This window comes from Diospyros lotus, chromosome 13, assembly GCF_014633365.1.
Source record: "Diospyros lotus cultivar Yz01 chromosome 13, ASM1463336v1, whole genome shotgun sequence".
In the NCBI taxonomy this organism is placed as follows: Eukaryota; Viridiplantae; Streptophyta; class Magnoliopsida; order Ericales; family Ebenaceae; genus Diospyros; species Diospyros lotus.
Window position 1 is genome coordinate 14,658,247 of NC_068350.1, and position 12,749 is coordinate 14,670,995.

The 12,749-nt window shown below is 38.0% G+C and overlaps 1 protein-coding gene across 7 annotated transcripts; it reads right to left on the minus strand.

The window, feature by feature from the left end:
- Positions 1-1,847: 1,847 nt before the first annotated feature.
- LOC127787861 (protein yippee-like) lies at positions 1,848-10,985 on the minus strand. Of its 7 annotated transcripts, none has more exons than XM_052315916.1 (6): positions 10,956-10,985; positions 10,501-10,643; positions 3,098-3,141; positions 2,356-2,464; positions 2,212-2,267; positions 1,848-2,164 (listed from the first exon to the last, which is right to left on the minus strand). In XM_052315916.1, exons 2-6 carry the CDS (start codon positions 10,594-10,596, stop codon positions 2,053-2,055), a joined length of 417 nt encoding a protein of 138 aa, XP_052171876.1. In that variant the 5' UTR covers positions 10,597-10,643; positions 10,956-10,985; the 3' UTR covers positions 1,848-2,052. The 7 variants fall into 7 exon arrangements, with proteins under 7 accessions (XP_052171876.1, XP_052171871.1, XP_052171873.1 ...); XM_052315911.1 differs by having other exon boundaries at positions 10,501-10,611; positions 10,956-10,970; XM_052315913.1 differs by lacking the exon at positions 10,956-10,985 and adding an exon at positions 10,706-10,949 and having other exon boundaries at positions 10,501-10,611.
- Positions 10,986-12,749: the final 1,764 nt, after the last annotated feature.

Consider the following 12,749-nt stretch of genomic DNA (forward strand, 5'->3'; position numbering starts at 1 on the left):
CTCTGATGGGGTATCAACTTGTTACGCATGTTGTATATATATATTTACAAGTGGGTCTCATATATGGGTGAACAGTATATATATATTTCCAATTCAGCTTTTGTTGATTGATGCGAGACCTCCGAATATCTCAATGAAATCATTCAAATGAGTGGCAGATGACTTAGCATTTTACATTCCAACATAACACACACAACTATAAGAGACATTTGGAACAGCGAGCTCATTTAGAGGTGATATACACACATATATATATATACATACATTTAACACCGCTTCTTTGGATGCAGAACGAGCAGAGGTTCTCATCCTCACCTAGCTATATAAAATGCTATTCACGAAGAAAGCTTGGGGTGAAAACAAGCCCTATTTCGAGACCGCAAGGAGACTCCAACAGATACCCAGATACAAAGACTCAATGAACACTAACAGAAAGTGAACCATACGCAGCAACAAGTGTATAAATATATATTATACATGTCTATATATATAACCCCTCACAGTGACTAAAATGAAGAGACTAACAGAGGAACTTGCACGAGAAAATAAATAACAAGGGAGCTCGCACTGAAAAATAAAAAGGGAGTGTAAGAAAAACTTGCCTGATAATTTCGCTTATGTAGAAAAATCCTCCATTCCTGAAGCTCCTTTCGGCCAAAACGAAAATAAGGCCAGAAGGCAGAAAGGAGAGAAGAAGAAGGAGTTGTAGAAAGGGAAAGGCAGACACACAGCAAATAAAGGTTGTCGATTCAAAGGAAGCATGAAAAGGGAAATACAATAGCTGCAACTGCAACTTGGTCGAATGACCTGATTGCCTTTCACCTTTAGAATGGTCAAAAGGAAAACCAAGGGCACTGTTGACATTTGCTGGTCAATTTAATTTATTATTATTTTCTTTCAAAAATTTCAAATCTCATTTCCCAATTGGGCTTAGCCCATACCGTGGGCCATTCCATGGCCCAACTCATTAACTCAAATAAATTATCATAATCCAATCCCATTCATAATATAATTAAAGTTTTAAACACATCTCAATGGCCCAATTTATTTGGACTTTCTCCACATTTTTGGATCCCATTAAAACGGACTTTCAAATTTTCATTTTCACTTACTCTTCATTCCATAAGCAAAGAAAAATATTTTCAACCCTCAATTAATTAAAATAAAATTTTTTGAACTCAAAATAAAATACTCAAAAACGTCTAGACCCCTAACGGGTCGTTACAACAATCTCCCTTAAACACAAGATCTCTCATGTTTTCCATGGATCACTTCTAGTTGTTAAACTAAAATCAAGAGCACCTACTTTGATACCATTTCTTGGCCAAAGTAATAAAACAACCCAAGAGTAGAAGGGTGAATGAGTTTCTGAAAATATTTTCTTTTCTTTCAAATGGTAGTGTAGAAACATTTTTAAAACTTAAGATAATTGCAAAAATTATCTTTTTGACGTATACAAAAATATCATGAAAATCCTTAAAATTTAATTCTATGTTATAATTTTTTCTCCATATTTAATTAATCCCAATTAAACATTAAAAAATAATCAAAATGGCATAAATTATAATTTAAAGACCTTTTTTAAATTACTTAAACTAAATTATCAAGCACGTAATAGGACTGAGCATTAATCAGTTAAGATCAAGATTTTAAAATGAAAGTACCGACCAATTTCAGTTAACTCGGTTCAATTTCTTACTTAAATTTGGTTCATTTTAATTTTGATACGTAAAAAGAAGAAATGATTTTCTATTGGGTTTTAACCTCCGATACACGAAAATGAAACAGAAAATGAATACGATATGGAACAAAAATACAAAAATAATATTTTTTTTTAAAAAAAAAAGTAGGAAATGAAATCAATAACTAGGATAGCAATCAATAGCATGAAATGCATAATCTGAAACATGAGCAATGTTTCTAATGCAGTTTCTGGGTACTTAGTACTAACTGGTCTCAGACAGCAATGAGAAGGTCCAGAGGATGTACAGTTAAAAGGGGATGATCGATGATCAGTCAATGGTACACCAGAATGAAGCTGCTGCAGGCTGATCAAGCATCCTCAACGTCACTTCCGCTAACCAAAGCTTCCTGAATACCCATGTAGTGGCTTCCATCCGGACCCAAGACCTTAAACCTGGCCAACCGGAAAATTGTTCCAAATCTTCAAAATATGTTATGATGTCAAACAATAGGGACAATATTAAGTACCTTTCGAGAATAAATTTCCCCTCCTTGTACTTCTGGTTCATCTCCCGAGCAGACTCCTAATTAAATTTTAGAAAACAGATGAGAGAAATTTTTATAAGGATAAAATGAGGCAAAGATGCAGGGAAACTGATGCACGTATCTTACATATTTCCACCCTACAATCGAACCACATCCAACACAGAATATGTCAACAACAGTATGCATCCCAGTAATCATCATCCTCTCTTCCTTCTCTCCGACAGTGACATTCACGCTGTCGGGAAGTCCACAGAGAACAATATTATTGAACTGTTAAAACGTATGACATATGACCATATCTGTAGGCTATAGAGGCTTACTGATATCAGAGATATCAGACACACACTACAAGCACTTGCTTGGCCAGCACATTAATAACGTACACCGGCCAGGCTTACCTGGAGAAATAATCAGACATGAAAAACAAAAAGAATGGGAAAACACCTTACACCCCAATTGCCCATGGTTCTCCTTTAAGAGATTTTTCCCCTTTTTATTTATTTATTTGGTGTGGGGTGGGAGGTGGGGAGGGGATAGGGGAAGAATCAGGCTTTTTGCAAATATCCTCACATACTTGCAGCCACTTTCACCATTTTATGCATGTTGATTCAGAGAATAAAGTGGCAAGTCCACCGGGTAATACATTGGGCTATTTGCAGCTATGCTCTCATTAGTTAGCACCCAGTGCTTCTCATACCATGGCAACCACTTTACTACGAGGATGAAGGAATACAAATTATACAAATCCATGTACATCCAGTAATGGCCATGATTGTAAATAAGCAGGCCAATTGGACTCAACATTCTTGCTGCTGATTACCCACATTCTACTAGTTAAATGTGATATTTAATCAAAAGGAGCACTTACACCCTATGGAAGAGATAAGCCTTCCCATGCCTGCAGTGGAAATTCTGAAAACACAGGAAAACACCAGTGTCAGAACATATGCCTGTCAATTTACAGCAAGCACTAAAGGCATAAATAGGTCACTAAGTGCTATAATGAACAACAACATTACCAATAATTGGACAAATATTTCGAATCCAATGAGTCTTTTACTTATAGCAAGATAGGTTCTTTATGAAGTTGTGAGACATTATTTATTTCATGGATAAATGATATAAGGAATCTTAAGAATGTGGCATGGCCTTGAGAACATTTTTATCTCCTTGAAAATTCCATACTGAACCAGATATGTACTCTATAAGATCAACTTTTATGGTTTTAGCCACAAACTAATATCACATTGCAAAAAAGAGGCAAGTTTGGTTACAACTGAAAAAGTGGTTGCTCGGAACATAAAGCAACTCATAAAACAAGATGCTAAATTTTAATATCATTTGCATTGCAATATCAATCATCATATTCATGGCTAACCAGTTCTTCTCTGAAGGTGCCTTGTTAGGAGAATTGATTATTGACATAACAGAAAAAGATATGGGGGTTCATGTGCTGCTCACACAGGCCATGATAGGTAAAGTGAAATCATCATCCAGAAAGGAATTTTCACCATAATTATAAAAACCATGATTCTCTATTACTTCTTCCTTTTTATTTTTCAGAAAAGAGCAACTAAGTAGTAACTGATACTGAACTGGCCTCCAGCATTTCCAACAATAGAAGATAAGAACTTTTATCTCATGGTGACAAAGTACAATAAAATGGCTGTGATTCATTATTTTCAAATGCATCAAAATATAATCACAGTATCTCATTATATTCAAACTATCAAGATTAAGTAACTAGATCTCAAATAGTAATATTTTCAAAAACTTCTTAACAGTGACCAAAGTATTATTATTAAAAACTCTATTTGTCAGTTGGCATCAAAATAAGTTGACATAGACTGAATTTTACTTTGTTCTATACCAAATATTGTATTTCACAGGTCTGAATTGCAAGGGCAAATAAAGGATTAACTTTTACAGCCTATTCTAATTTTGTTGCTGTAGTTCTGTGGATAATATTTCTCTTATCAATCTGACCCTTCCATTAACACCATAAGACATGTAGTAACTAGTTTATTCCTACCCCCAACCATCTCCACTGGAGCATGATCATAGATAGCATATTCATCAATTATAAGAGACGAGGTAACCATTTCCACATCAGTTAGAAGAGAATATTTGGTGTGTTATATGGCTTGAGAATCACTCACAGCCTTCTTGATTATATATATTTACAAGAACCTCAATTAACTCCCTTAATTTTAGGGATTGATTGATCTAAATACAGCAAGTAGTATCATCTAAATACGGCAAGCAATCAACTAACGCATATCAACACTCCCCCTCAAGCTGGTGCATATATGTCATATGCATCTAGCTTGTTACATATATATGACACTCTCGATCCCCTAAGAGATTTAGTAAAAATATCCATTAATTGATCACTAGAGTTCACAAAGGAAGTAGTGACTTCTCCGGATAGAATTTTCTCACGAATGAAGTGATAGTCGATCTCTATATGTTTGGTCCACTCATGAATTACTGGATTGGAAGCAATGTGTAAAACTGTTTGATTATCATAGATGAGCTTCATAAGACCTATTTTGCAGAACTTTAATTCTTGGAGCAGTTGTTTCAACTGAACAAGCTCACATGTGGCAAGGGCCATAGCTCGATATTCTACTTCTGGACTTGACTTGGCGACCACACTCTGCTTTTTGCTTTTCCAATATATGAGATTCCCCCCAATGAGAACATAGTACCTAAAAGTTGATCTCCTATCACTCGGAAAACCTGCCCAATATGCATTTGTATATGCCATAATATCAGTATGGCCCCTATCTTCATAAACTAAGCCTTTGCCAGGGGAGCCCTTATATATACCTTTTTTTTCGAATTACTGCATCCCAATGACTGTCACGGGGAGAATTAAGAAACTGACTTACAGTGCCAACAATAAAAGATATATCTAGCCTGGTCATAGTGAGGTAATTTAGCTTTCCCACTAGCCTTTGATATCTGGTAGGATTTGAATAGGGCTCCCCCTGATCCGGTAGAAGTTTAACATTCAGATCCATGGGAGCATCGACTGGTTTGCAATCTAGTATCCCGGTTCCTTCCAAGATATCGAGAACATACTTCCTCTGAGTAATGGCAATGCCTGTTTTTGATTGGGCTACTTCAATCCCAAGAAAATAACACAGTCGTCTCAAGTCCTTAGTTTGAAAATGTTGAAATAAGTGTTGTTTAAGACCTTTGATGCCTTCATGATCATCTCCTGTAATAACAATATCGTCCACAGACCACAAGATAGATACATTGATTTGGAGACGAGTGTTAGTAAAACACAGAGTGATCTGCCTCACTACGAATCATGCCAAATTGTTGTATAGCTTTACTGAACTTGCCAAACCATGCCTAGGGGGACTGTTTAAGACCATAGAGAGACTTATGTAATCGACAAACAAGACCTAACTCTCCCTGAGCAACAAACCCAAGTGGTTGCTCCATGTAGACTTCTTCCTCCAAGTGACCATGCAAGAAGGCATTTTTAATATTCAATTGATGAAAAGGCCAATGATGCATGGGAGCCATAGAGAGGAAAAGACGAACAGACGCCATCTTGGCAACCAGGGACGAGGTATCACCATAATCAAGGCCAAAGATTTGTGTATAGCCTTTAGCCACAAGGCGAGCTTTCAGGCGATCGATTTGGCCATCAGGGCCTACTTTGATTGTAAATACCTAGCGACAACCAATTGTAGACTTCCCAGGAGGGGATGGAATAAGAGTCCATGTGTGATTGGAATCCAAGGCCGCCATCTCATCAATCATAGCCTGTCGCCAACTTGGATGAGAAAGTGCTTCTTGGACAGTTTTAGGAATAGAAATGGACAACAAGGCAAACACAAAGGCATAATGGGATGATGATAGCTCAGGAAATTATTAGATGGGATGAGGATTACGAGTAGAGCGTGTACCTTTACGAAGAGCAATGGGCAGGTCAGCAGAACGATCAAGTAGGTCTAGAGCAGGTGGAGATGCTGGAGCAGAAGATGAATCAAGTGGATGAATCAGGTGGATCTGGAGAAAGAACAGCCTCTAGATGTGGATGTTGTGACCAACATTGATAGGTGATAATTGGGCAGGGTGAGGATTGTCTTGGTGGAGTCGAGGATTCAGGTAAAAGGGGACCTGAAGGAGTAAAGACAAGTAAACTACTAGTAAGAGCTGAGAGACGATGTTAGGTTCCACTGGTGAGGTGAAGTAGGGAGTACTCTCAAAGAAGGTGACATCTACAGACATGTAAAATCAAGGTATGAAAGGAGAATAACACCGATACCCTTTTTGAACCTGAGAATACCCAAGAAAGACGCACTTGATAGCACGAGCCGACAATTTATCAAGACTTGGAGAGAGATCATGTACAAAACACATACAACCAAAAATTCAAGGGGGAACAGTGTAAAGGGGCTCCTGAGGAAACAAAAGAGAATAAAGTACTTTGCTATTTAACACAGAGGATGGCATGCGATTTATTAAGTAGCCAACAGTGAGGATAGCATTAGGCCAAAACTTTAAAGGAGCATTAGCATGTAATAAAAGAGTGCGAGCGATTTCAATAATATGACGATGTTTTCTCTCTGCTATGCCATTTTGTTGGGGAGTGTGTGGACAAGTGGATTGATGAACCATGCCGTGAGATGCCATAAAAGAATTGAAAGAAGCAGAAAAATATTCTTTTGCATTGTCATTCCTTAAAATGCAAATAGGATGTCCAAACTGAGTTAAAATTTCGTTGCAAAAGTTATGAAATGTAGTAAATAACTCTGAATGTTCTTTCATTAAAAATATCCAAGTGCATCTAGAAAATTCATCTATGAAAGTAACAAAGTACCCATAACCTAAGACTGAATTGACACGACTAGGACCCCAAACATCAGTATGAACAATGTCAAAGGGTGCTTTACTAGACTGACCTTTGCTTGGAAACGATGCCCAAATGTGTTTTTCAAGTTGACACGACTCACACTCTAAGGACTATAAATGAGAGAGATGAGGGACCATCTTCTTTAGCTTATCTAGACTCAGATGACCCAAACGATGGTGGAGCAGACTAGGAGACTCCGTGACAACACATATGGTAGAGGATGGAGCTTGTAGATAATAAAGTCCACATGATTCAAATCCTACACCAATCGTCTGTCTCGTACTCCAGTCTTATATAATAAAGGAATCAGTAGGAAAGGTTATGGAGCAGTTAAGAGTGCGAGTAAGTTAACTAACAAAAATTAAATTAAAAGGACAACTAGGTATTAAAAGAACAGAATTTAAGGATAGAGATGAGATAGGTTTGGATTGACCAATGCCAGTGGCCTTAGCTTTAGAGCCATTGGCGAGGGTGATGTGATGTGGTGTCTTGGGAGATAATAAATTTGAGAAAAGGGAAGGATTACCGGCTATGTGATCGGAAGCACCAAAGTCCAAAATCCAAGAACCAATAGATGAAGAATGAGAGAGACAAACCGTAAAATTACTAGTATGAGCTACAGTGGCCGAGGAGGCTGAAGGCATTCCTTAAATTCAGTGTCTGATAAAACATTATGACCATCATTCCTAGTCTCAATCTTTTTCTCATTACCCAACGCTTGAGATTGAATCACATTGGCTAATTTTTCTGGAAAGCCATGCAAAGAATAACACCGGTCTTGAGTGTGGCCTAGCCGATTACAATAGGAACATTATGGACGATTACTAGTGCCACGACCACCTCTACCATTATCGCAACCACAACCTCGACCTCCACGTTCAGCCAAATTAGAGACAAAGGCTGAGGATTTTGAAACTGTTTGAGAACCAAATCCCGATGTTGCCTCCGGAGAAGGAACTCGAAATAACCGATCAATAAGGTCGTCCATCGTAGGGATATTAGGATTAGTCAGAACTTGGTTTCGAACAGATTCAAAATCTTTGTGAAGACCGTGGAGAACAAAGACGATATACATTTTGTCAAGCTTGTCTAACACCTTTTTGAGGGTATCTTCTGTCAATCTCAATTTGATCTCTTCAATAGTAGATTGTGCTTTGTTCAGATATGAAGGTAAGTCATAGTTTGTCATCTGAAGCGTTGTGAGGTTATGAACTGAGTCATACAGACGTTGTATGTCATTAGAGTAGACGCTCCGAGCTTTCTTCCATATATCATAGCAGGTTTTATAAGACCGAAAGTGAACCAACAGTTTGGGATCAATGGATTGCCATAATAAAGAGACTTAACTGATAATCAACTCGCTGCCATTGTTGTCTCTCATTATTAAGAATGTCGTTCGCTTGCTTAATAAGGTGTTCAGAGAGTCCCTGGCCCAAAAACCAAATATCAACAGTAGCATGCCAATCCAAGAAATTCTTTCCATTAAGTTTTTCTGACGTTATAGTGGGATTACTAGAGAAGGCAAAGGAAATGAGTCCCTTTTTTGGTGTTTCAGAAGTAACTGACGAAGTTTCTGATGTAGAATCCATGGGAGGAGATGATGAAGATCTGACCTATGAAGATAGAGACCTGCGATTGGAGATCTGACCCTTGGAAGAGGACCAAGAGGTGTCGACGAGTTAGACGGGACCGGCGGCGTGGCGTTCCGGCAACGAGAAGTTGGCGTGTGGCTCTCACGCGCTGATAGGAGAGGAGGCGCATGATGGAGCATGGAGGGCTTTCCGGCGATGGGACTTCGATGGGTGGGTTAGAATCACTAGGGCAGACGATTGGGACCTTCACTTGGACAATTGAAAGTGTTTGGGTAGCAGATCTAGCCTTGGATAGAGGCTAGTCATGTGTGAGAGATGAGGGAGACTGGCTACTGGGGATTTTGCAGCCCCTGGACAAACCAGCTCTGATACCAAGTTAGAAGAGAATATTTGGTGTGTTATATGCCTTGAGAATCACTCACAACCTTTTTGATTATATATATTTACAAGAACCTCAATCAACTCCCTTAATTTTAGGGATTGACTTTTCTAAATACAGCAAGTAGTATCATTTAAATACGGCAAGTAATCAGCTAATTACGAGGAATATTTACAGGAAATATTAAAGCATATCAACACATCAATTCCTTTTGTTACTAACAAGTGTAATTTCTGCTCACTACACATCATGTCCCTTCACCAAAAAGTTGAAAGATATTCATCTAAGATTGGTTCACCATAGCAATGGTAGCATGATAGCAAATATATTGGTTTCACAACTTGAAGAGAAAATGGTAGCATGATAGCAAGGGGAAGAGAAAAGAGTACTCAAGTACAACACTGCCCAAGGTTGGCTAACTCTCTCCATATGACACATAAGCCTAATTTGACACTCATCCGAAGAATGTATTCATCTAAGACTGGTTCACCATGACAATTATTAAGAACCCTTCATATTCTTTGATCATACATAAGCATTTCAGGCCATAAACTTCTTTGTGTTTGATTTACAAGGCACTCTGATACATATCATGATCGCAATACATTCACACTAAAAAAACCACCTAATGACAACTATCCAAATAAACACCCCAAAAAAATGCAGCTTAGCTGAACAGTTGACACACACGGGCCAGATGAGAACAAAGGAAGCAAACTGAGTGCCAATCAGATGCTATATCAAGTACCTTTTTTCAAAGTTTTCTCCGACGTTTAAAAAGAAATGGTCGCCAATGCCTGAGATCCGCAAAAAGTTATAATATCTAAATATCACATTCCCACAAAAATAAAAATTTATTAATAAACCAATGAAACCAAACAACATTTTCAGAAGAAACGATAAGCTTCCTTGGGCAAACTTGTAGCAATAACTCAAGGTAAAAGTAGGTGTAAAGAAATTTAACAAAAGCAGGAGTAAGATTAAATGGATAGCTCACAGTAACTCTCATCATAGAGACTAATTTCATCCTTTTACCAAAAAGCACTGATAGAATATCTCAACAACAGAAAGAAGCCTCAATCACAGCTATGTAACAAATACCCTCCAAAAATTCCGAGGTTCACCCAAGAGAACACAACAAATTGCAATCAAACAAATTCCTTTTTGTTCTAGAGTACAAACCCCAAATAAATTTACTATAAAAATAATTCTCATTCACATTGCTTTTTCTCAGTTTTGATTATAATGGGTCAGCTCTTAGCTCGCCCCCCGGCCCCCAACCTATGGATTCCAGTGAGCATCCATCAAAAAGTCGTACAATTGCTCACACCAAAAGGGTTTAAACAATAGAAAAAGGAAAAATCAATCGATCAAACAAACAAACAACATAGAGAGAGGGAGAGAGAGCACAAAATGGGAACCTTAGACGCGATGTCCTCGGAGAGAGCAAAATGGGTTTGGCAGTGTTTGCAGCTATAGACTTTTCCCTCGAGCTTGATCAAGAAAAGCAACCCCATTGCAGTTTCCCCTGTCTATTAATACATACAGAGATGCAATCACTTCACTGTTCCTTAAAAAAAAACGCCCTTATCAGAAAGCAAGAAAGGTAAAAAAAGAAGAGAAAACCGTCACGCCCGCCCCTCCAAACCCAAAACCCAGCAGAGAAATTTGGCACGCAATTCAAATCAAGCAAGAAAGAAAGATCAATAACGCGCAGAGCACAATGCAGATGAGATCCCGTAGATACATACGTATATAGGAATATACGCTGCAAAAAGAGATTAAGAAAACTGAATCGAGCCAAGAAGTTAGAATTAGAATAGAAAGGGAATAGCTCCTGACTAGAAGAGAAGAGAAGAGAAGAGAAAGATCGCACCGAAAGCAACCATCGTACCATATGCCAATTGGAACCCGGGCATTCTGCCACCTCACCTTTTTGAAATAATAAATATTAGACATTTTTACCTAACTAAGCTCAGCCCTCCAAGTTTCTAATTTAGGACGTTTAATTTTTTTAATAATTTTATTTTTCATTGAATTTTTTATCATTATTTTTTTTGGAAAAAATTAGATTTATATCATGAAAAAATAATCATAATAATAAATTAATCTTAGATAGTTAACACATTTCTATTATTATAAATTAATTAAACATAAAAATACATAACGTACACTTAAATGGATAAAAGTGGCACCAACTCATGATATGAGAGAAAAAAAAATAAAAAAAATTTAGTTCTTAAACGAAATTTTAATTTATCTCTAATGAAGTACAAAATCAATTAATCCATAACAAAACAAAACTCAATTCAACTTTGAATCATATAAACTCATTAGTCCCATTTATCTTGGCTACCTAAAAAAGTTAAAAAGACTGTTCTCTTCGAGTTTTAGTTTTTAATTTTGAATTTATTTTGAATTTTATGTTGTGAATGTTTGTTTTTAGATGTTGAAAACATATTCTTTTTGCCTATAGTATTTTCTGCATTTTGAATTTTTTTAGAGTGTTTGTAATGAAAATAACCGAAACGACTTTTTGTTATTTTGGGTTTTCTTTACAAATTTTTTTCTTATTTTCAAAAATATATTTTAAAAAATATAAAAATAAATACGTTTTCACTATTTAAAAAAACTAAAAACTAAAAATGACTTGAAAACAACAAAGAAAATATGGTCTAAGTTTCATAGAGCATTGTTTTCAATTTTCTTGACTATTTGAAAAGGTTAAGCTACACAAGTGTTGTTCTTATCTCCTTCAGCTACTTGAAAAATGTTGTATTTTTTATTCCCTTGAGTGTGTTGTACTAATTTTAATGATGTTTTAATAATAATTGATGATGATATTTGGGACCGACCACCATGTGCCACCTCTGCAACTGGACCTCGGGAATGGTACCTCGGACTTGGCGATGTCGGAACTCGGGTGTAGAACCTGCAAGACAATGGAGGGCCGGGGCTTGGATCCCCTGGGGTGGACTCCGACGCTCAAATCAGTAGGGTAAATGCAAGTAGAAGTAAATGAGAGAGATGTAGAGCTTGGGTATACCTGGCGAGAGTCCTTGTCTTTTATAGGCAAACCCGTTTTGGGGTACCAGAGATGAGCGGGCACGACTCCCGAGAATCCTGGTCAAGTTGGAACGGGTCTTGCGGTTCGGGCCGAATTTCCCGGGCTCCGCTCCGGAGTGTTGACTTGCTACGTGTCGGTCTCTCCGGTGATCCAGATATCCTCTTGTCAAGCTGGGATCCCTTGGTCCCTTGACCCTTGGATTTCAGTCACTCCCACGTAGAAGAGGGTGTTGAGTTTCTTCCGTGGCCATTAGTCCACCTTTGGCTTGTGGACGGCTTAGGGCTCGTGACCCTTGAATTTTAGCCACTCCTTCGCGGATGAAGGTGTTGGGCTAGAGTTTTCCATTGGCCCTTAGTCCACCTTTGGGGACGGCCTAGGGCTCGTGACCTTTGGATTTTAGCCACTCCCTCACGGAGGAGGGTGTTAGGCTAGAGTTCTTTCGTGGCCATTAGTCCACCTTTGGGGACGGCCTAGGGCTTGTGACCCTTGGATTTTAGTCACTCCCTCACGGATGAGGGTGTTAGGCTTGAGTTCTTCCATGGCCATTAGTCCACCTTTGGGGACGGCCTAGGGCTCGTGACCCTTGGATTTTAGCCATTCCCT